The sequence below is a fragment of the Ornithorhynchus anatinus genome, chromosome 2 (genome assembly GCF_004115215.2).
Source record: "Ornithorhynchus anatinus isolate Pmale09 chromosome 2, mOrnAna1.pri.v4, whole genome shotgun sequence".
In the NCBI taxonomy this organism is placed as follows: Eukaryota; Metazoa; Chordata; class Mammalia; order Monotremata; family Ornithorhynchidae; genus Ornithorhynchus; species Ornithorhynchus anatinus.
The window spans coordinates 119753663-119778716 of NC_041729.1; the positions used below are offsets into that span (position 1 = coordinate 119753663).

Consider the following 25054-nt stretch of genomic DNA (forward strand, 5'->3'; position numbering starts at 1 on the left):
CTTTGTGGTAAGAGATTGTGTCATTTAGTTTTCTGTACTTCTGAAGTGTCAAATACAGAGCATAGTACAAATTAACGCTACTGCTATAATTAGCACCATTATTACATAAAGTGGGGTATAACTGGAGCAGTTTGAAGTTGGAGATGGTGAAGTGTGGTAAGATTGGAACTAGTGGGACAGTTATAAGAGGGAAGGGGGGGCAAGGGGAGGTCAGTGTTAAGGGGAAGGAGAGTTGTGAGGCTAAGACCACTATGGCAGAGATGGGCTAATAATAAGGGTAAGTATTTAAAAAGGCATTTTAAGAAAGAAGATCCAAGATAGCGGGGATATCAGCCAGTAATAGTAGTAATAGGATTTTTAGTGGTTAGTATGCACCAAGTAATGTAGCAAACATTGGGTAATAAATCTGTAAATGCTTTGCTGACCTCAAGGGCTTCACTATCTAAGAATGGGGAGGATGGTATTAGCCACACATATTCAAGGAAAATTGAACAAAGATATGGGAGACGCAGACCTTATTTGTAATTTATTTTAATGTCTGCCTTCCCCCTCCTAGACTGAAAGCTCCTTGTGGGCAGATATATGCAATTGACTTCAATTGATTTCCCTGAGAACAACTTTGTCACTTGACTTTTGTTACCAGCTCAGAATCTCAACAGGATACATACTCTGCCCATTTCTCTGTGCCTGTATTTTACCTGTGCCTTATCTGTCCCTCATTTGTGCTTTCTGGTTTCTCTGCTCCTGATTAGTTTCTTCGATAATCTCTTTCCTTTTATTAGTGCCTAAACTTTAATCCTGGAACCTACAACCCTTGAGCTCATTGCAAGACCTAAGTTTCACAGTATTTCAAGTAGCTGCTGAATGCTTTCTCAACATGTCAGCAAAATTGTAACCTTAAAGCTAATTTAGCTTCACCCCTTTCTAGGAGTGGGGAGGAGGGGAGAGTTGTCAGTCACTAAAATGTGGAAATGAGCAAACAATATGAAGTAGAGATCTAAACCAGAAATCTTTTGAATAAATTCAATTGTGTTTATGACAAGTGCCATGTGTACAACTTGATGTACATTGTACATTAACCTGCTGGAGGAGGAAGCCTCTGATATTTGATGTTATAAAGTAGTCTCGGAGGACTGTGATTTCCCTCCATAGTTCTGCCTCATGTCTGCCTTTGTAGAGTGTAGTTTCTCTTAAGCTAACTGACTGTGGATCTAACATGATTTTTTTTCCCCTCTCCCCCTCCCCTAGCAGAGTCCATTTTGCCTGAGTTTTCATTGCTTTTCTCCTTCATTTTCTGTAGGTTGTTTTTCTAGTGTTCACCTACTGCAGTTTTCCTGGTGTCAGGAAGGTCCTTTGTCTCTATGCAAAAGTTTATGTGAAGCTTCAGTTTTTAGCTTTTCCATGCATGCACACATGTGCTTTAGTGATTTCAATCAACTTTTTCTGTTTTCCTCCTCTGTGAAGCCACCACACTCATGCTGTGAGAAAGACAGCTTCCTCCTTTCCTCACCTCTGTATCCTGAGCACCCTGAGTGCCTGCTGGACAGAAATACTGTGGATTGTTGTCCACTAGCCAAAATCCCCTAGCAGTGACTTCAAGCCACTGAAACAAGCATTGGGAAGTGGGAGGTTACTTTGTAATCATAATTGATCCCAGTCCTCTTTGAGGTTGCTCTTCCAGGCATAAGGATCCAAGGCAGCTGGCCCATGACATTAATAATAATAATAAAGATGGCATTTGTTAAGTGCTTACTATGTGCAAAGCACTGTTCTAGCGCTGGGGAGGATACAAGGTGATCAGGTTGTCCCACGTGGGGCTCACAGTCTTAATCCCCATTTTGCAGATGGGGTAACTGAGGCACAGATAAATGACTCACCCAAAGTCACACAGCTGACAAGTGGCTGAGCCAGGATTTGAACCCATGACTTCTGACTCCCAAGCCTGTGCTCTTTCCACGAGCCACACTGCCTCTTAACTCCTGGGACAATCCAGAAAAATGCAAAATTGACAGCTAATACCCAGAGTGCTTGCAGTTCAGTCATCTCCTCCCTTCCTCTCTGGCGGGGATTCCTCAGATTGTCTCTTTAAATCCAATTTATGCTTCCAGGGTAGACAGCCATTAGAAATTATTCAGTTAAGCTGGGCTTTTGTAAAAAGCCAAGCCAGAAAATTTGGGCTGCAAATGTCCATTTTAAGACCTACAGTATCTAGATTCAATATTAAGAGTGATGAAATTAACTTAATTCTGGGTGGATAAAACCTAAAGTATCTTTGGATGTTTGACTTGAGGTTAAAAAAAAATGAAACTTTAAAAATACTTTTGATCAACTCACTTTTATATTATGTCTAAGTAAATAAATTCCCTAATTTACTTTACTAATTTCCCTAAATTAACTTTTCAGGTTTATTTAAGGTGCCACATGGAATAAACTTCATGCTTATTGCTAAATAAATGCTGGCACTGGGTGGACCATTTAAATGATTCAAGCCCTGAGGAAGGCTGTAATACCACTGGTCCCTCCTATGAGCCTGCCCCAAGAATCCTGACATTGTCCTCTCATTCTAACTGACATTGAGAAGCTCAATATCTGCCAATCTTCGCACCCATCTCTAGCACAATTCCCAAAATCTGAGCAGAATCCTCACCAGAGAGGAATGGAGGAGATGACTGAACTGCCAGCACTCTGGGTATTAGCTGTCAATTTTGCATTTTTCTGGATTGTCCCAGGAGTAATGTTATGGGCCAGCTACCTTGGATCCTTACGCCTGGAAGAGCAGCCTCAAAGGGGACTGGGGTCAGTTATGATTACAAAGTAACCTCTCACCAGTTACCAATGCCTGTTTCATAGGCTTGAAGTCACTGCTAGGGAATCTCTGGCTAGTGGGCAACAAGTGGTATCCACTTGGATGCTCTTATTGTTTTCAGCTTGACATGCGGTTTACCTGTTGTGTACACTCCTTAAGACTTGTCAGGACAACAATCCAATCTGCTATGGAAAAGAAATATTAACTGAAGCATTCACTATGAGAAGGAGAATGTGTGATGTTATAAATGAAGTCGCTGCCATGAAATAATAATGAAGCATTCTTTCAGGTTAGCCTGCAAATAATTCAGCCAAACTGAACTTGTCCCATTAAGATTAGGAATGGAAATTCCAAAGACTATAGGGTGGGTCTTTCAGTAACTAAAAAAGAGTTCTACTCTGGATTTTTTGAAGAAGAAAAGCGAATACTATCAACTAACTGGACAGAATTTCAGAGACAGTTTCCCCGTAGTTCAGTGCATAATGAAATTCAATTTCAATACTTTGTCATTTCAATTTGCAAATGAATAGTTTTCTTGAAATCACTTACACTTAATTATGATTAAAAACCACTGAACAATTGGCAGTGATGATATGTATCATTCTTTTCCCTTTAGACTGTGATCTTATTATGGGCAGGGAGCATGTCCACCAATTTTGATACATTGTACTCTCCCAGGTACTTAGTACAGTACTCAGAACACAGGAAATAATACAAATGATTAATTGTTTGATTTTCCAAAAGACAGAGTAAAATCTAAGATAGGTATATATTTCTGATTTTGGACCAGACTGCCCCATAATAAGTAGCCAGAAAGATGGCACATAACTTTCATGGATCCGTGGCATGATTTTATATTTGCTTTATAAATCTTCCGAGGGTAAGGCAGCCTGACCTACTGTAGGTTGCATTGGTCTGTGAATCAGGTGCTATAGACTTTCATTCATTAACTCAGTGAATGATCTTGAAAAAATCACTGAAACAATTTATGTCCATTTCCTCATCTGTGAGTGGGGAAAAAATAAAATCCTAGTTTTTTACCCAAGAATAAGGTGAATTATCACTTACACTCTTAAGGCAAACTGAAAAGATTGCCCAAAGCTCCATGAATCTTTCTATGCAAAAAACTGGCTTCAGGATAGCTTAATTCCTGCTTCACTCTTGCAGAGAGTGAATCCTTCAAACATGGGACCACAATGTGCCTTCTCTCAACAAATTGTTCCAAGAGGAGGCAAGGAAATGAAATGAGGAGTCATTCCATAGTAAACACCTGGGAGCAGTATGGCTTAGAGGGAAGAGCACAGGCTTGGGAGTCAGAAGCTGTGGGTTCTAATCCCGGCTCCTCCACTTATCAGACTTTGGGCAAGACACTTAACTTCTCTGTGCCTCAGTTGCCTCATCTGGAAAATTGGATTTAAGACTGTGAGCCCCATGTAGGACAACCTGTTTACCTTGTATCTACCCAGCGCTTAGAACAGTGCTTGGTACATAGTAAGCACTTAACAAATACAAAAATTATTATTACTATTAAAACTATTGCTTATGTGTGTCTATCCATTCCCGTGAGTCCACAATTGGCACTGGGGGGCAAAGCTGGGTTCCACAAATCCAGAGGACCACTATTTCCAGTCAAAATCAGAGCTGAATCCAAGTACCCTCAGAACTTGCACTCGGCAGCTGTAGGGCCTCTTCATGATGATGCTGGTGCATCTCTGCCCACCTACTTTCTCTTTGCACTCCGTGTCCCAAGGGGAGCATGAAGAGCATGACTGGCAGAGGGGAATGTGACAGGTGCTATGCTAGCCACTAGCTATAATTACTTCCTCTGCCCAGGTTCCATGTCCTAAAGTCTCCACACTGAGGCTTTTCCTTCCTTCTTGTCAGGACACTCTATCACCTTGAGCAACTGACCCATTTTTCTCTGGAAACAGAAATACAATGAAATTAACAGTATACAGAGACTGACTATCAGCTTATTTTGTGCTTTGGGGGTTGTTGTATTTTCATATTGCCTTTCCATCATAGCAAACATCAATGATTGAAGAATATATTATGGCCAAGAAATCAAAGATCATTAGAAATGAAAATTCCCAAATCAAGAGTTGGATGATGTTTAAATTAAATCTAATTATTATATAGTGTGTGTTATATGGCTACTTTTGCAAGAAAATATAGAATGCAAGAGGGTGAAGTGACTAGTGGGTGAAGACTAAGACACCAGGACTAAGCTACCCAAAAGGGTCTGTGGTCTCAGTCCTCCCCTACCTCCACCCTGCCCCCATCAGCAAACCTCCAAGCCCACGACCGGGAAAGCTGTGGCAATGGGAACCTCAGTTGGCCCTGCCTGGGGAGGCTGAGGACTATTCCTTCCCAGCATCAATACGCCGCTAATCTTATTGTTTCAAATTCCTACTTTGTGTACCTATCTTCCTCTTTTCCCTCTTTGCTCCCCAGTGGGCCAAAGACCTTGTCAAAATGTATTTCTTTCCACTTTGCATATTGTAAGCTCTTAATAAATGCCATTATTACTACTAACCAGTTGTGACAGAAACCAATTGCTATAGTCCCAATTGCTGAGTGGGACAAGGACTGTATCTAATTATCTTGCTTCTACCCTACTTCTTAGCAGGTCCTTGGCACATGGTAAGCACTTAATAAACACCATTATGATAATCATGATTATTATTAATAACTTGCATTTTAAATAGAATTTAGCAACTTGAAACTGTAATAATGTATTCTTTCCAGTTCCCCAAATAATAGATATATGGATAATGTTATAAAACTCCATTGAATTAAATCATTCATCAAATGGAAGAAAAGTAGTGCATGGATCATTTGCAGGAGTATAAATCTGAACAGTAAAACTCTGAAAGTATAAACTCATTATACTTTTTTGGCTTCATTTCTTACTCTCCCCTTTTAACCTCACCACTAGCACTATAATTAGTTTGCCTGCACAGGTTCTAGGTCCTGAAGTTTCCGTACTAAGGCTTCTCCATCCTTCCTGGCAGGTGACTCCATCACCTTTAGCAACCAAACAATTTTTGCCTAAAAACCCTATTAATTTTTAAATTTAAAGCTGCCTCTGTCAGAATACCTTCTTAACTTCTTGTGAGAAGCAGCATGGCTGAGTGGAAAGAACATGGATTTGGGAGTCAGAGGACATGGGTTCTAATCCCTACTCCGCCACTTGCCTGCTGCAAGCCACTTAACCTCTCTGTGCCTCAGTTACCTCATCTGGAAAATGGGGGTTAAGACTGTAAGCCCCACGTAGGACAACCTGATTACATTGTATCTACCCCAGTGCTTAGAACAGTACATGGCACTTAGTAAGTGCTTAACAAATACCATTATTATTATTATTATTATTATTACCCTCTCATTTCTGGGCAAGTACCAAATGATTTGTATCTCAGAAGTGCATCCCATTTGGTATAGTCTTTATTAATGTATTCAGCAGCATTTACTGAGCCCTTATTTTGTACAGAGCTCTGTACTAGGCAAGGCTTCTATGGGCCAGACCATTTTTGAATAATCATCCTTGTAATTTTCCCAGTGTTTATAGATTGCTCAGCCCACAAGGAGGCACCTCATACATTTGAAATTATACTGCTACTATGTGCTTTGGAGTATACCATAAAGTACTTTTCCCAGCCCTCGATGAGTTTATAATCCTAATGGAGTTGGGGAATATTCTTCCACTTCCATGTAAATGTGTACAGAAAGGGAACAAGTGTCCACCTGTGGCAAAACAGTATGGCTTTATATAGAGAGCACGGGCCTGGGAGTCAGGAGGACCTGGTTCTAATCCCAGATCCACCAATTCTCTACTGTGTGGCCTTGGGCAAGTCACTTAACTACTCTGTGCCTCAGTTACCTTTTCCGTAAAATAGGGATTAAGACTATGAGCCCTATTTGGGACAGGGACTGTGTTCTACCTGATTAATGTATTATAATAATAATAATAATGATGGTATTTGTTAAGCACTTACTATGTGCCAGGCATTGCTCTAAGTGCTGGAGTAGATACAGTGTAATCAGGTTGTCCCACGTATGGTTTACAGTCTTAATCCCGATTTTACAGATGAGAAAACTAAGCCCAGAGAAGTGAAGTGACTTGCCCATGTAGCGTGGCTTAGTGGAAAGAGCACGGGCTTTGGAGTCAGAGGTCATGGGTTCGAATCCTGTCTCTGCCACTTGTCAGCTTTGTGACTGTGGGCAAGTCACTTAACTTCTCTGTGCCTCAGTTACCTCATCTGTAAAATGGGCATTAAGACTGTGAGCCCCACGTGGGACAACCTGATTCCCCTGTGTCTACCCCAGCGCTTAGAACAGTGCTCTGCACATAGTAAGTGCTTAACAAATACCAACATTATTATTATCATTGCCAAAGGTCACACAGCTGACAAGTAGCAGAGTCAGGATTAGAACCCATGAACTTCTGACTCCCAGGCCCATGCTCTATCCACTATGCCAATACCTACCCTAGCACTTAGTACAGTACCTGGCACATAGTAAGCACGTAACAAAAACCATAAAAAAGCCCATTCTTTCAGTTCACTGAGGGGATTCAAGGAGAAACCTTTCTTCCTTCTCCAGACAGCACAAGCTGGTAAACTGGACTGCCACCCCAGGTTCCTGGATGTCATTTCTCAGACAGATGAACTCTACATGCTTCACAGGCATAGCATCAGTTAAACTGCCGTGAACTTGAAGAATCAGATCATATCCATTAGACTGTAATCAACTAATCAATCATATTTATTGAGTGCTTACTGTGTGCAGAGCATTGTACTAAGTGCTTGGGAGAGTATAACTTACAACTTTAAGTTCCATGAGGGCTGGGATTCATCATAAACTTCTGCATGCACTTAAGTTCCTAGCTCACACTCTGCCCAAAGTAGGTCCTCCATCGTTTTTTGGCTGATGAAAAGATACTTGAAGAGTGGTGTGTGATGACAGGATAAAATAAGAAGAAATGGGGAAATGTCTCTTTGTGGCCTAGTGGAAGAAGCATGGGCCTGGGCTCTAATCTCAGTTCTGGCACTTGCCTGTTATATGACCTTGAGCATGTCACTTAACTATTCTGTGACTCAGTGTCCTCATTTGAAAGATAGCAATTAAATACCTGTTCTCCCTCTCCTTAGTCTGTGGGAGAGAGACTGGGTCTGACCTGATTTATCTTGTTATCTACCACACTGCTTAGTTAAGTGTTTGGCATTCAGTAAGTGCTTAACAAATACCTATTATTAGTAGTATTATTATTATCCAATACTTACCATATAATTGCAAATAGCTGGCTTCCAGCAGGCTACCTGTGTATGTGGCCTGGTCCAGATAGAGTCTTCCCAGAATCTACAACGGAAAATGTCCAGGTTTCTCTTAACTGTGGCACTACTGGAGAGGCCGGAGATCCTTCAAACCTGTTCTTATGTGGGTGTAGAGTCGTCTTTGTGCAAAATTCCTCCACTGGCCATGAGTGATCCTCAGGTTATGACAGCACTTTGGTTTTTGCTAGTTTAACTCTACATCACCTCTTTGGTCCCAAGTATATCGCAGATCACAGCATTTACACATATTATACTATCAGCAAGGAGCATGGTGTAGTGGATAGAGCATGGGCCTGGAGTCAGAAGGTCATGAGTTCTAATCCCAGCTCTGCCACTTGTCTGCTGAGTGACCTTGGACAAGTCACTTAACTTCTCTGTGCCTCAGTTACCTCAACTGTAAAATGGGGATTGAGACTGTGAGTCCCATGTAGGACAGGGACTGGGTCCAACCTGATTTTCTTGAATTCACCCCAAAGCTTAGTACAGTGCCTGGAACATAGTAAGCGCTTAACAAATACCATAATTATTATCACTATTTATCAGTTACAATTGCTATTACTGGACATTGTCAGGATTTCATGACATTCAATCTGTCATAAAATCCTATTGGTTCTATCTTCACAAGATCTCTAAAAATGAATCATTGATTGATTGAATCCACCCTTTTCCCCCCATCCAAACTGCTCCCACAAGGATCTAAACACCCATCATTTCCCATCTTGACTACTTGATCAACCTCCTCATTGACCTCCCTCGCTCCCGTCTCTCCCCACCCCAGACCTTCCTTTACTCTGCTGCCCAGATGATATTCCCAAAAAACCATTTAGTCCTTATCTCCCCACTCCTTAAAAATCTCCAGTGGTTGCCTAACCACTTCTGTATTCAACAGAAACTCCTTATCAAAATCTTAAAAGCACTCAAATCAGCAAGCTCTCTCTCCTACCTACCTTGCTGCTCTCCTACTGCATCCCAATCCACACACTACACTCCCTAATGCCAACCTACTCTCTGAACCACTCTATCTCACCTATCTCAATGCTGAATCCTTGGCAACATCCTCCCTCTGGCCTGGAGCTATCTACCTCTTCATATCTGACAGTCCGCTACAATCCCCCACCTTCAAACCCTCCTAAAGTATCTCCTCCAATCGGTCTTCCTTGACTAAGTCCTCATTTTCTCTATTCAGTGAATCACTTATGTGTGTCACTTATGAACTTGGATCTGTATCCCCTGAGCACTTCAATACTCATCCCAGCTCCTCAACCCTCATGTACACATCCTTTACTCAAGTATTCCTCCTATCAATAATCTATTATATACCTATCTACCCCTGAAGATTGTAAGCTCTTTGTGGTCAGGGATCCTCTCTAGCAACTCTATTGTACTGTACTGTCACTAAGAGCTTAGTACTGTGTTTTGGGTCAGTAAATGCTTAATAAATACCAATTTTTTATGGTATTTGTTAAGTGCGTACTATGGCACTCAGTGGAACGAGCACGGGCTTGGGAGTCATAGGTTATGGGTTCAAATCCCAGGTCTGCCACTTATCAGCTGTGTGACTGTGGGCAAGTCACTTAACTTCTCTGTGCCTCAGTTCCCTCATCTAAAATGGGAATTAAGACTGTGAGCCTCATGAGGGACAACCTGATTACCCTGTATCTACCCCAGCACTTAGAACAATGGTCTGCACATAGTAAGCGCTTAACAAATGCCAACATTATTATTATTGTCAAGTGCTGTTCTAAGCACTGGGGTAGATACAGTTAATTAAGTTGGACACTATCCTTGTCCTGCATGGGGCTCACAGCTTAAGTAGGAGGGAGAACAGGTATTGAATCACCATTTTATAGTTGAGGAACTGAGGCCCAGAGAAGTGAAGTGACTTCCCCAAGGTCACACAGCAAGCAATTGACAGAGCTGGGATTAGAACCCAGGTCCTCTGATGCCCAGGTCCAAGCTCTTTCCACTAGACTATGATGCTTCTCTAAAGAAATAAGATGGAAATATACCCACATAATGATTTGAATCTAGGAATAACATTTTAAACATAATGCCTTGGTTGCATCTTCTCATTTGCCAGGGTTTTTTTTCTTTTTAATAATCAGGAGCTATTATTTGTAAGCTCCTTGAGGGCAGGGGTCTGCCTACCATCTCTCTTGTAGTCTTCCAGGCCGCATTCCACATAGTAAGCATTTAATAAAAACAATTGCTTGATTGGTTGGTTGATGAAAGCAACTTTATTTTGCATTGCCTTAGGTATGATACTGCCAAAACTGAATTTCCTCATTTTTCTCTCCATAGAGCTTTTTATCCCCCTTCAGATAGAAGCATGCCAAGGCTTATTAGCATCCTAGGTCTTAATTACTCCTTTCTGTGCCAACTTTCTAGGTCGTGACATGCTCCATTGTGTCTGCGGAAGGGAGGGAGATGCTGATGGTGATCACAGACAGTAAGTATTCTTACCGCTTCGACTGGGCCCCATTCAAACCTGAGGTGAAGGCAGTAGGGAAAGAAAGCCCTTTGATTCCCAGTGGTATTTACTGAGCACTTATCTTTGCAGAGTAATCTATTACTTGGGAGAAGACAATGCCACCGAGTTGGTTAACAAGCTCTCCACAGGCAAGGACCTTACATGTCCTGAAGGGTAGTGCTAATATGGCATCTGTTACACTTGCTACATCCTTTATTCGGTTTTACCTTCAGAGAACTTCAGGATCTTCCTCCTTTAATTGATCCATGTGTTATTTTCCTTAAACAGGAAATTTATATATGGCTCATCTCAGTTCCTTACTATAGATGATTCCCCAAATTTCCATTTCCAGCCCTGATCCCTCTCCTTTGCAGTTTCATATTTTCTCCTGTCTTCAGGATATCACTTCTTGGTTGTCCCTTGAATGTCCCACTGGCACCTCAAACTTAACATGTCCAAAGCAGAAGTCATATTGCCACCCAAACACTATCAATCAATCAATGGTATTTATGGAGTGCCGAGCACTGTACTAAGCACTTGGGCAAGTTCACTACAACAGAATTAACAGAAATGGTCCTTGCCCATAATGAATTTACAGTTTACAATCCTCTTTCCATGTGACTTTCCCATGACTGTAGAAAGCACCGCCAGCTGTAGAAAGCACCGCCAGTTTCCGTCTCATAAGCTCAAACCTTGGAGCTCTCCTTGACTCATCTCTCTCATTCAAGCCACATATTCAATCTGTCACTAAATCTTATAGTTCAACCTTCAAAACAATTCTAAAATCTGCCCTTCTCTCTCCATCCAAACAACTACAACGTTGATCTGAGAATTTATTCTATCCTACCTTGATTACTGCATCAGCCTTCTTACTGACCTCCCTACCTCCGGGTCTCCCCAGTCCAGTCAATACTTTAATTATCCATCAATCAATCAGTTATGATTACTGAGTGCTTACTTTGTGCAAGTTCAACATAGGGATAGAAAAAGAGAGAAAGAATGTGAGAAAGGGATCAAAATGGTTCAATAAGTTGGAGGTGGTGGCTGCGAGGCGGCAGCAGTAGGTGACTTTGACTAATATCTGGAGTTGGTGGAGATAGTATGTGAGTGAGTGAGTACAGATGATATGGCCTTCAAAAGAAGGGAAAAAGAGGAATAGGGGAGGTGGAATGGTGTGAAAGCAGAAAGAAGGAAGTCAACCTTCCTTCTTCCACCTGCTCTTACCCAGTGATGTGGGGGGGAGTAGGGGAAGATGAAGGCTTCCTCTAGGAGCAGGGGAGATGGTGTCATCTGGGGCAGTTTCAGTGATGGCAAGGAGGAGAAATGACTGGGTCAGGAACACATCAAGAATGAAGGAAAGCTTCTCTATGATGGAGTGGGGGTTCCACATGCGGCACTTGGGTGCAAAGGAAGGGGACAGGGAGAGGGGTGGGGAAGGGTCGGATAGGAATGAGTTCATGGGGCCGGTACAGGGGTAGGGAAATGGGGCAGTGCTGGACAGGATAAGAGGCATAGAATATGAGGGGCAGGATAGGGTCTGTACAAGAGGTGGGGAGGGATTGGATGGAGGAGGATGAGGGGGATGCTGGGATGGGAGGATGGGGAAGGGCTAAATGGAGGGGGTGGGGGTTAAGGAGACACAGTAAGGTCAGAGAATTTAAAGGGCTATAGATAAGGTTACCCCTCTCAGGAACGTACCTGGAGAGTTTCCAGTACTCTACCAGTCTTGACTATGGAAGGGAGAGTCAGGAGGAGGCCTGTCCATCCCATTTCTAGCTAGGGCAGTGGCTAGAGAGTGGAAGGCCATCTACTACAAGTCAAGACTCCCCTGTGCTGGGCAGCAGTGGCATGGGAGACAGTCGAGGGCAGAGACTCAAGTTTACTCTCCAATGTGGCTCAGTGAAAAGAGCACGGACTTGGGAGTCAGAGGTCATGGGTTCGAATCCCGGCTCTGCCACTTGTCAGCTCTGTGACTGTGGGCAAGTCACTTAACTTCTCTGTGCCTCAGTTACCTCATCTATAAAATGGGGATTAAGACTGTGAGCCTCACGTGGGACAAGCTGATTACCCTGTATCTACCCCAGCGCTTAGAACAGTGCTCTGCACTTAGTAGGTACCTAACAAATACCAACATTATTATTATTATTATTATTAATCCACTTCTGTATCTTTACCAGGAAAACTCTATGGATACACTACCAGAACAATTGCAGATGGAGGTGGGGCGTTCGGGGAGAGATGTGTCCATGGCGTCACTAAGGGTTGGGGAGACTCCACAGCCTAAGACAAGACAAAACGGTGAGGTTATCAATAGCAATTACTGCTGAATCTGGTAGTTTTCTGAGTAAATTGCTGAACTGTAAGGGGTTCCTTGGAATTCTTGAAAGTGAAGAGGTGAGTGTTTAGCAGTAAATAGAGGGCTGGACTGATGTAAAGGCAGGCAGTAGTTGATGTATAAAAATCCGGGTCGGGTCGTTGTCACCAGGGTGTCAGACAGCCACATCTGTTCTGTTTTCTCTCTGGGGCCCAGATCATCCTTCTACAAAATCGTTCAGTCCATGTCTTCCCCACTCCTCAAGACTTCCAATGATTGTCTATCCACCTCTGCATGAAAGAGAAACTCCTCACCCTCTGTTTCAAACCACTCAGTCACCTTGCTCTCACCTACTCACCTGGCTACTCTCCTATTAGAAGAGAGTAGTAGAACAGAGAAGCAGCTTGGCTCAATGGAAAGAGCCCAGGCTTGGGAATCAGAGGTCATGGGTTCTAATCCTGGTTCTGCCACTTGTCAGCTGTGTGACCTTGGGCAAGTCACTTAACCTCTCTGTGCCTCAGTTACCTCATCTGTAAAATGGGGATGAAGACTGTGAGCCCCACGTGGGACAACCTAATTCCCTGGTATCTACCCCAGCACTTAGAACAGTGCTTGGCACATATTCAACCCTTAACAAATACCAACATTATTATTATTATTACTACAACCCACCCCGCACACTTTGCTCCTCTAACACCAACCTACTCACTGTACTTCTATCTCGTCTATCTGGCTGCTGACTTAGCGCCCTCGTGCTGCCTCTGGCCTGGCATGCCATCCATCTTCATATCCAAAAGAAGATTCATTCATTCATTCATTCCATCATATTTATTGTTTCCTGTGTGCAGAATACTGTTCTAAGCGCTTGGGAAGTACAATTCAGCAACAAACAGAGACAATCCCTACCCACAACAGGCTCACAGTCTAAAAGTGAGGGAGGCAGACATCAAAACAAGAAGCATCAGTAGCATCATTATAAATATATAGAATTATATATATACCCATAATTGATAAAATAAATAGAATTATAAATATGCACATATATACACAAATGCTGTGGGGTGGGGAAGGGGGTAGAGCAAAGGGAGTGAGTCGGGGCGAGGGGAGGGGGGAACAGATCACTCTCTCCATCTTCAAGCTTTATTAAAAGCATCTCTCCTCCAAGAGGCCTTCCCTGACTAAGCCCCCAATTCCTCTTCTCCCCCTTCCTTCTGCGTTACCCTTGCACTTGGATTTGCACGAATTATTCACCCCTCCCTCTGCCCTACAGCACTTATGTACATATCCATAATTCATTTATTTATATTATTGTCTGTCTTCCTTTCTAGGCTGTATACTTATTATGGACAGGGAACGTACGTGTGGCTCATTGGAAAGAGCATGGGGTGGGGAGTCAGAGGTCACCGGTTCAAATCCCGGCGCTGCCGCTTGTCAGTTGTGTGACTTTGGGCAAGTCACTTAACTTCTCTGTGCCTCAGTTACCTCATTTGTAAAATGGGCATTAAGACTGTGAGCCCCCTATGGGACAACCTGATCACCTTGTATCCTCCCCAGCGCTTAGAACAGTGCTTTGCATGTACTAAGCGCTTAACAAATGCCATCATTGTTATCATTAACTGTTAGATATGTACTCTCCCACGCTGTTTAGTACAGTGCCTTACTCTGAACACAAAAGACCACTTCTCTAAACCAAGTAAGCACTCAATAAATTTGATTTGCTCCACCTTTTCAATTTAATCCCCTCCCTGCAAATTATATACTGTGACTGTGAGCCACTCTAGACTGTGAGCTCCTTATGGGCAGGGAATGTGGTGTTTGTGGTTGTACTGTACCCTCTCAAGTGCTTTGCAGTGCAGTACAGTGCTTTGCACACAGTGAGCTCTCAATAAATGTGACTGAATGAATGTTTACATACTTGTTTTCTGATTCTGTATTAATAATCTGTAGCATAGAATAAGATACATTTTATCAAAAATCTGTATTTCGATGTTTAGAAAAGTTATGCATTTACAAATTTTACAGTGAAATTATGTGATCGAATCACATGGAAGAGCAGCCAGGTTTCTAATTAGAAAAAACATGCTGGAATCTTTGTACATTAAAATAATGTGAAATTTACTTCTTAAATTGTACGCAGTGAATTTTCACTACTTTTTGCCTCAGATTGAACATTTTACATTTAAATGAACACTTTTTGGTGTGTTTGGAAATATATTGTTTTTACTGGTGGTGTCTTGTTTATTATAATTATTTTTATCAATGATTTTATTATCAGGAAACACACAGAGATCCATTTATTCAAATAGTAATCTGTAATGATTCCCCATATACCCAAACCACCTGATATGTACACAGAATGCACCATGTTTTCAGCTGTTTTTGTTATACTAATTTAGCTTGGTAAATTTCCAGAAAAACATTAGTAAAATAAAAATAAAAATCGAAAGCCCTTAAGCATATTAGAAGTACCCTATATATTTTCATGATTTTATTGTCATCGGAATGGAAGGCTATTTCTTCATTGAAACTGTTCTTAATGATAATTAGAGTTATTTTTGATGAAACTAGGAAAGAAATTGGTTTAGGAAAGAGTGGCCGTTATTTGGCCCCAAAAGACGAATATCCTAGTCACTGTAATTCTTGGTATTTAAGCAGATGCATTTCTTCAGTTACATTACCAAGAAAGTAAATAAAATAAAGGGCACATTTCCTGAGACTGCCTAACACTCCTATTTCAAAGGCAGTTCTCAGATATTTAGTGAAGTATTGCCTTTTCCCTGAAACAAAATCACCCTCATCCACTCCTTAAGGTGTTTTTTTGGGGGGGGAGGGGAGGGTTTCCCTCTTTTCAGGGAAGGAAAATAAATGAGGTGTTGTAAGCTCACAGTGTTAATCCAATTCAGAGCATTTCCCAAGGTTGCAGAAAAAAAATAGTGTAGGCTAAAGGAGTCTGATTAGTTTTCATTCTAGTATATGGCATATGGGATATGGATGCACAGAAGCTTCATACCTGATTATGAAGGGATTTTTACTAATCTCGGCAATGGGATAGAAAAAAAATCGCAGCGATATGGCATTTTAAATGTGATTTGTTAAATACGGGCACGTTTCTACTGTTTGGTATGGTCGATCAAAGACCCCGTCGGTCATTCCTGGTTCTTCATCGATTGGCCGGTGGTTACATTTCCCACAGCCTTCATTTCTTCAACAACTGCCATCGGTCCGTATGTGCCCCTAGCTATTTCTCTAAAAAGAGTAATGTGAGAACCAGGGTCTACATATATCGGATTAATAGTAACGGACGTATTGAAATCCTTGAATTTATAGGTTTTAAAGTCACTCTCGCTGTTTGTCCTCGAACGGACGGTGGGGGTTTTTGGCGATTTGGGAAGGATCCCCCGACTGAGCAGCCACAACAAGCGGAGGCCAAGAGAAGGCCGGGACGGGTTTGGAAGTGTCTTTTGGCGAGTAATAATACTAATAATGTTGGTATTTGTTAAGCGCTTACTAAGTGCCGAGTACTGTCCTAAGCGCTGGGGGAGATACAGGGTCATCAGGTCGTCCCACATGAGGCTCCCAGTTAATCCCCGTTTTACAGATGAGGGAACTGAGGCGCAGAGAAGCGTCGGTGGTCTGGGAAGCCGTTTTGATTGGGAGGTTGGTCCCCAGAGGCTTTGTGAGGAGAGCAGCGGGAGCAGGGAGCGAAGGTCATAGCAGGTCCTGTCCAACCCCGCCCTGCCTGCTGCCCCACGGCCTCCCCTCCAGGGCTGCCCCACGGCCTCGCCACCAGTCCTGCCCCACGGCCTCGCCACCAGTCCTGCCCCACGGCCTCCCCTCCAGGCCTGCCCCACGGCCTCCCCTCCAGGGCTGCCCCACGTCCTCGCCACCAGTCCTGCCCCACGGCCTCCCCTCCAGACCTGCCCCACGGCCTCCCCACCAGGCCTGCAGCCCTTGAATGAGGCCCGGCCCTCCCTCTCCTCTCCCCGCTTCGGCGGCCCAACCTGCCCGGCCCCCTCAGCCTCGGAGGCGCCGGCCCCTCGGGGGTGTGGACGGAGGGACAGATCGGAGGGAGGGGGCAGATGCAGAGCGGGTTTAAGAAGGGCGGGTGTGTGTGTGTGCGGAAACGCGTTTGAGCCCCAACGGGTGGTGGGGCCGTTTCCCTCCAGCCGTGGGTTCCTTCCCCATTGGTAGGCCCCGGGGTTGGAGCGCTCCCCAAAGAGCACCCTTCTTCTTCTTCTTCAGCTTGGGCCGCGGGGATCCGGCCGGCCGGCCTTCTAATTCGTCCCCAGAAATAAGCGCCGGGCCCCAGCGTGTGTGTGGGGGGGGGGGAGAGCCCCGTCGGCCACGGTCCCGGCCGGTCCCCAGCCCCTCCCCGCTCTTCCTTCCCGACCCCGCGGGCGGCGGCGAAAGGCCGGGGCTCCCGGGGCGGCCCCGTCGTCACTGCTGAGCATGCGCAGTCTCCACCAGCCCATTCGGGTGGCAAGTCGGTGTGTTCCCCTCCCCCCCTCCCCGCCCCGCTCGCTCCCCTCCCCCCCTCCCCCTCCCCCCCCCCCCCGCTCCGTACCGGCCCGAGAAGCCACCATGGCCGAGGTCCCCAGCGCGGCGCTTTCCCAGGCGGGCTGGTAAGTGGTTCCCGTCGGGGCCTCGCGGCCTCCCCTCCCGAGTCCCCCCCTTCCCTGCGGCCTCCACCGCGGCCTGGGAAGGTCGGTCGTCGTAGGCCTGCGGAGGCCGCTCGCCCGCCCGCCGAGGCCCGCCAGTGGCCGCTTGGCACGGAAGAAGGGCCGCAGGGATGGTCCCTCCCTCCTTCTCCTTCTCCTTCTCCTTCTCCTTCTCCTCCTCCTTCTCCTCCTCCTCCTCCTCCTCCTCCCCACCAGGCCAAGCGTTCATCTCCGTCCTTCTCCCTTCCCCAGGGGAAAAGCGATCCGGAGGTCTCCCTGTCTCCCTCTCCCGCGCTGGGCCTTAGGACCCAAGCCCCCCGCCCACCGGCCGTCAAGACGAAGATGACTTTAGGCCCAGCCATTCCTTCGCCCGTCGTCTCCTCCAGAGAGAATCCTTGCCCTCCTCCCTCCAGAGAGGGCCCTCCGTCCGGAAGGATCGCCCAGCCTTGCCGCAGCTTTTGCATGCGGAGCCGCAGGCCAGAAATGCCGCTGGGCCCCGAGGCCTACGGGGGAGAAGGGATCCCCGAGGCGCAGTAGACCACTTGCATCCATTTCTTTGCTTAAAAAAAGGCCTCCTTTAGAAGATTCCCCCAACAGTGAATGGCAACACCGAACATGTTTTCACTTTGCTGCGTGTTTATCACCCGCGCCGCCACTCTTTCTTTAAAACGTAGCATGTTGGAGTGGAACACGCTGTAAACTCCCGGGAGCCGGGAAGTCAGTGGAGGGCAGGGATCGGGTCTGTTAATGTTGGTATTTGTTAAGCGCTTACTATGTGCCGAGCACTGTTCTAAACGCTGGGATAGATACAGGGGAATCGGGTCGTCCCACGTGAGGCTCCCAGTTAATCCCCATTTTACAGATGAGGGAACTGAGGCCCAGTGAAGTGGCTCGCCCACAGTCGCACAGCTGACAAGGGGCAGAGCCGGGATTCGAACTCATGACCTCTGACTCCCAAGCCCGTGCTCTTTCCGCGTGGCGGAGGGGAGAGAAGACGGGCTTGGGAGGCAGAGGTCGTCGGTTCTAATCCCGCCACTTGTCAGCTGTGTGACTTGGGACGAGTCACTTCACTTCTCTGGGCCTCAGTACCCTCATCAGTGAAATGGGGATCAAGGCTGTGAGCCCCATGTGGGGCAGTGGGGCTCAGTGGAAAGAGCCCGGGCTTGGGAGGCAGAGGTCACGGGTTCAAATCCCGGCTCTGCCACTTGTCAGCTCTGTGACTTGGGGCGAGTCATTGAATTTATCTGTGCCTCAGTTACCCCATCTGTAAAAGGGGGATGAAGACTCTGAGCTCCACGTGGGACAACCTGATCACCTTGTATCCTCCCCAGCGCTTAGAACAGAGCTTCACACGTAGTAAGGGCTGAACAAATGCTATCGTTCTTCTTATTGTATCTACCCCAGCGCTCAGAGGCTCGGCACGTAGTAAGCGCTTAACAGATGCCATCGTTATTATTCCCCCGCACCCAGTTCTGTGTTGTGCATAACTACCGATGACGAAAACATATAAAAGATCTGGATCGTTACGATTAATAAACGGTACCCACTTGTAAAGGCGGATAAATAATGATCAGAACTTTTAAAATCCCCAATCATAATCTCTCAAACTAGACGAATAATAAAAATGTCACTATTTTAAAAAGGTGTGCCTCCTCTTTTGCAAATTAAGAGAACCTATCATGTTCGTTGACTCCCCATTTAGGCCCACCCAGTAAACCTGTAGTGATGTGGGGTGTCTTTCCCCCGTAGCCTTGGAAATTATTTGCTGCCTTGTCTTTTAAAATGTTTAGATTTCATTGTACAGAAAACACCAGGTGAAGAATTGATCTTGAACCTAACTGTTGAGCCGTGTTATAAATTCTTAAACTTTAGTTGTCGAGGAATGTTGCCTTTTCTAAGGCATAATCAGGATATGGCACGCATATAGGTCACTGGACTGGTAGATTACTTTCTTCCACTTTTGAAACTACAAGGTAGAATTTTTGAGAAAACTGGATGCGGAAACCTTCTGGCACACCAGAAGCTTTCGTTCTGACGGTTAGAGTCCTGAACAAACTGGTCTGTCTGCACCTGGTTCCTTTGGGTTGCACCCATGGGGCTGGGTGAGGCTGGCACCAAGCCACACTCAGTGGTGTTGACCAGGCTTTCGGTTGGAGAGATCGCTCTCGTTCCTCCCTGGAGGATAGTCAGGGGAAAGGAGTGGTTCTGGCCTAGGCTCAGAAGGACATAAAGGTGAAGGCAGAAGAGTGAAAAATTCCCCTTTTTATCCTGCCCTACAGGTTTTGAACAGGAGAGAGAGAATTTAGGACTACGTGGCCCCAGAAACAATAATTGATTTTGAGTTTCTCCTTTTGGTAGTTTGGGCTGTGTTCAATCCTGGAGAAATTCAGGATTAGACTGGGTTGTGAATTTTGCTAACACTGTCAAGGCTTAGGCCGAGATGGGCCCTGATTCGGTTAGTCCGCAGAAATTCAGGCTGGGCCGGACTCTCGGATTTTGACTGCCATTCGAACAAACAGAATTGTCCCATCATGAATTTGTTTTTTATACCGCAGATGATTTTGCAAAAACCTTTATGTGCTTTTTTAGATAAGGTTGTGATTGCCTCAGTTACCAGGTGATTTATGACATAAAACATTGTAAATTTAGAATTTTCTTGTAAAAAGGTGAACAGTTAAGTACCCACAGGTTTTTTCTTTATGCAGATGTAGGTTGAAGAAATGTTACAGCAAAGACCCGATTTAAAGATTCACATCCTTAAATGTCCTGAGGTGCTTAAGGCCCAGTATATGTCTATATTTAAACTGCCATTCACTTGCTAATATTTATTGAATGCCTGTTATGTGCAGAATATAGTCACAACATTTTCTGGTTCCTCTCCTTCCCTGACATCCAAACAAACAACCACCATTCGGGTCCAAGTGCATGGCATAGCCTGGCTTGACTGCTGCATCAGACGCCTCGCTAATCTCACTGCCTCTGGTCTCGCCCCTCTCCAGCCTTTGTCCCTCTTCTCTCAGCTGCCCGGATCATATTTTTATCCTCAGAAACATCTAATGAGTTACCCATTCCTCTCTGCCTCAAGTGGAAACTTCTGACAGTTGACCTTTAGGTAGCCATGGAGCTCGCTCCCTCCTACATATCCATTCTCTTGTTTAAACCTCAGTTCTTAAGCTTGTATATCATTTACTACACAGTGAGAAGCAGTGTGGCCTACTGGAAAGAGCATGGGCCTGGGAGTTAGAGGACCGGGGTTCTGATCCCAGATATGCCACTTGTGTGACCAAGGGCAAGTCAGTAATACTAGTAATGGCGATAATCACTGTGGTATTTGTGCTTATTAAAGCACAAATTAAGCACTTTATTAATTGCTGGGAAAGATACAAGAGAAGCAGCGTGGCACAGTGGAAAGAGCACGGGCTTTGGAGTCAGGGCTCATGAGTTCGAATCCCAGCTCTGCCACTTGTTGGCTGTGTGACTGTGGGCAAGTCACTTAACTTCTCTGTGCCTCAGTTCTCTCATCTGTAAAATGGGGATTAAGACTGTGAGCCCCACGTGGGACAACCTGATTCCCCTATGTCTACCCCAGCGCTTAGAACAGTGCTCGGCACATAGTAAGCGCTTAACAAATACCAACATTATTATTAATATTATTATTATTACAAGGTAATCAGATTTCACATGGGGTTTACATTATAAATAGGGAGCCCAAATTTTGAGTCCCCATTTTGCAAATGATGGACTGAGACTCAGAGAAGTTAGATGACTTGCCCAAGGTCACACATCAGGCAAGTATGGAACGGGGTTTAGAACATAAGTTATCTATTTCCTCATCTGTAAAATGGGGATTAACTCTTACTCCCTCTACTCTGGCTGTGAGCCTCATTTGGGAAAAGGACTGTGTGCCACCTGAATACCTTGCATCTACCCCAGTGCTTAGTATAGTGCTTGGCACAGAATAAGTGCTTAACAAATACTATTTTTATTATTATTCCCACTATACCCCAGCTCACCCTCTTCACTTCTGTCAAGCTAAGTGATTACACTGTCCTCTGTACTTATTCCGTTGACTACCTCTCGCACCCATCTTCCAGCCTGAAACTCCCGCCCCTCTTCCTGTCGGACAGTTCTCAGCTCTCCCCATCTTTAGAACCCCTTTGAAATCACATCTCTTCTGGGAGCCCTTTCCTATTTAAGTTCTAATTCTCCCCATTTTTTATGCCCCAAACGATCAATCATACTGAGTGCCTACTATCTGCAGAGCACTCTACAAAACACTTGGGAGAGCACAATATCCAGAGTACAACAGAGTTGGTAGACAAGGTCCCTGCTCACAATGAGCTTACAGTCTAGAGGGGGAGACAGACATTACTATAAATATGAATAATTAAATAAATGGTGGTATTTGTTAAGCGCTTACTATGTGCAAAGCACTGTTCTAAGCGCTGGGGGATACAAGGTAATCAGGTTGTCCCACGTGGGGCTCACAGTTTTAATCCCCATTTTACAGATGAGGTAACTGAGGCACAGAGAAGTTAAGTGACTTGCCCAAAGTCACACAGCTGGCAAGTGGCGGAGCCGGGATTCGAACCCATGAATTCTGCTCCCAAGCCCGCGCTCTTTCCACTGTACCACGCTGCTTCTCTAAAATTATGGTACGTACATAAGTGCCGTGGGGCTGAGGAAGGGGTGAATAAAGGAGCAAATCGTAGTGCAAGGGAGTGGGAGAGAAGAAATGAGGGCATAGTCAGGGAAGGCTTCTTGGAGGAGATGTGCCTCAATAAGGCTTTGAAGATGGGAGAATACCTGTCCGATATGCAGAGGGAGGTCATTCCAGGCCAGAGTCAGGATATGAGCGAGAGGTCAGGAGCGAGATAGATGAAATTGAGCTACAGTCAGTAGGTTGCCGAATTGTACTTTCCAAGCTCTTACTACAGTGCTCTGCATACAGTAAGTGCTCAAGAAATACAATTGAATGAATGCATTAAAGGAGTGAAGTGTGCCAGCTGAGTTTGTAGTAGGAGGGTAGTGGGATGAAGTAGGAGCGGGAAAGGTGATTGAATGAATGCTTTCAAACGTATGGTAAAGGAGTTTGATGCTGAGATGGATGGGCAACCACTGGAGGTTCTTGAGGAGTGGGCAGATGTAAATTTGAATGTGTTTGTAGAAAAATGATCTGGGCAGCAGAGTGAAGTATGGACTGGAGTGGGGAGAGACAGGAGGCAGGGAGGTCAGAAAGGAGGCTGTTAGAGTAATCAAGGCGGGATAGGATAAGGGCTTGGATTAACATAGTAGGAGTTGGGATGGAGAGGAAAGGGCGGATTTTAGTAGTGTTGTGAACGTTGAACTGACAGGATTTAATGACAGATTGAATTTCTGGGTTGAATGAGAGAGACGAGTCAAGGGTAGTGCCAAGGTTAAGGGCTTGTGAGACCCGAAGGAAGGTGCTGCCGTCTACAGGGATGGGAAAATCAGGGGGAAGGGCAGGGTTTGGGTGGGAAAAAAGTTCTGTTTTGGACATCTGTCACTTCAACACTTCCATGCCACCTAAACATTTAAGTTTGCTCACCTTTCCGTAGCATTTATGTACATATTTTATCCTATCCCTTGAGCAGTAACTCAATCAGTCATATTTATTTGGGGCTTAATATGTGTAGAGCACTGTACTAAAACACCCAAGAGAGTATACAACAACCAAATTAACAGTCAGGTTCCTTGCCCATAATGAGCTTCCAGTCTAGAGGAAGAGTTTACATTCATTTATTTCCCTCATTTGCATCTTCCTCCTATCTGTAATATAATTTAACGTGTACTTTGCTAGATTGTAAGCTCCTGAGGCATGGACTGTGTCTACAAATTGGCTTAGTGGAAAGGGCACAGGCTTGGGAGTCAGCGGTCTTGGGTTCTAATGCCGCCTCTGCCACTTGTCAGCTGTGTGATTTGGGGCAAGTCACTTAACTTCTATGCCTCAATTATCTCATCTGTAATATGGGGAAGAAGCCTGTGAGCCCCACGTGGAACAACCTGATTACCTTGTATCTACCCCAGCGCTTAGAGCAGTGCTTGGCAGATAGTAAGTGCTTAACAAATGCCATCATTATTATTGCATTTTCCCAAGTGCTTAGTGCACTGTTCTTCACACCCAGTAGAGGCTTAGTAAATCCTATAGATTCATTCAGTGTTCAGCATTACCCCTTCCTTAGCCCTACTTTTATTGATGAATAGTAAGTAGGCACCCTGCAGTTTCATGGGCATACACTAACCTTTCTGATTAGTGATCTAGGCCTTCTCCATTCCTAGAAATTTTTACTGTGCCCTGAAGGTAACCGAGGAAAAATTCTTTGAAATAAGAAGCACAGATGAGCTCACTGTATTAAGCCAACCCAAAGCCTAGATATGATTTGCCATCAGTCTCATAGGAAACACATTTATCCTGCTTATTGTTGTCATCCGTCTCGTGGGGATAGGTATGAGGATTCGTGCGGTGAGGGTGAGAGACTGGGGTCGGAAAGGCTGAGCCATGCAAAATTTATTCTGTGTGGTGGGAATTGAACTTCCCTTTTGGGAGGAATATATTTGTTTTGTTACTTGCATATGGCCAAGCACCAAGCTTCTGCCCCACAAACACTTCCCACTCGGGAAGAATACACTTATGCGGCCAGCATGGTCCCCAGCTTCTAGCAACTGTTGGAACCGGGAAGCAGACACAGGTTGTTTTCAAGGGCTGCCTTTCAAGTCACCCCGGCAATTGAGCTTTCTCTCCCGGAATACGCACTTCTCCTGGCTCCAGTGAGAAGGTCTAATCAGTCACTCGGTACCATACAGGGTCCACAGAGTGGGCGTCCCCAACTCTGTGTAGAGGTGACCCGCCACCTCTGTGTGACAGAGCTGCAACCGACTACCAAGAGTTCGTGGAGAACCCTCTCTCCTCCCCAATATGCCCTGCTACTTCCAAATCATCTTCCCTTCTGTTGACCATATTTTTTGGGAAAAAGCATCACATGACAAGACGCATTGGATTTTTCTCATTCCGTATTGCTCATCCAGCCCCTCCGCGATCAGCAGCACCAGGAGCGATGGGTTGTGTTGGTTCAGCCAACTGCTTCCTACTGCTCACTACCAGTGAGCTAAGCTTGTTCGCCTAGCCAAAGTGTGACCAGTCACAATTGCCCCTGAAGTTATTATCTATTAGGGCAACCAACTTTGGCTTTTTTAGTGATGAGAGTAGCATACTTACATACTTGAGAAGGAAACTCAGTTGAAAATATTACCATAATGACATTTCTCTGATCCAACAACAAAATACTCATGTGTAAATGAATACGCCTCTCTTGCTTGGTTTACGAAGACTTAGAGCTTGTCTGAGGGTGGTAATGATGGACTGTTTGGGACATTTTATTTTTTAGCTTTCACGATTGGCATTTGGGAAGTCATGAATTTTGAGTTAAAGCCAAACTCAAATACTCAGTCTCA

The 25054-nt window shown here is 44.9% G+C and overlaps 1 protein-coding gene and 1 long non-coding RNA gene across 4 annotated transcripts in view; one reads left to right on the top strand and one right to left on the bottom strand.

The window, feature by feature from the left end:
* Nucleotides 1-17558, bottom strand: part of LOC120638231 — a 95912-nt gene extending 78354 nt beyond the window's left edge. The window contains exon 1 of the long non-coding RNA XR_005659788.1: nt 17488-17558. This is a non-coding gene — a long non-coding RNA (uncharacterized LOC120638231). The remainder of the gene's footprint in view (nt 1-17487) is intronic.
* The window catches only part of TDRD3 (tudor domain containing 3), a 207916-nt gene continuing 200339 nt past the window's right edge, over nt 17478-25054 (top strand). For all 3 annotated transcript variants that reach the window (XR_005659787.1, XM_029057160.2, XM_029057163.2), the window contains exon 1: nt 17478-17545. Coding sequence is in view for 2 of the 3 variants with exons in the window: in XM_029057160.2 (XP_028912993.1) it covers nt 17505-17545 (41 nt within the window). In the remaining variant the exon portion in view is untranslated. The remainder of the gene's footprint in view (nt 17546-25054) is intronic.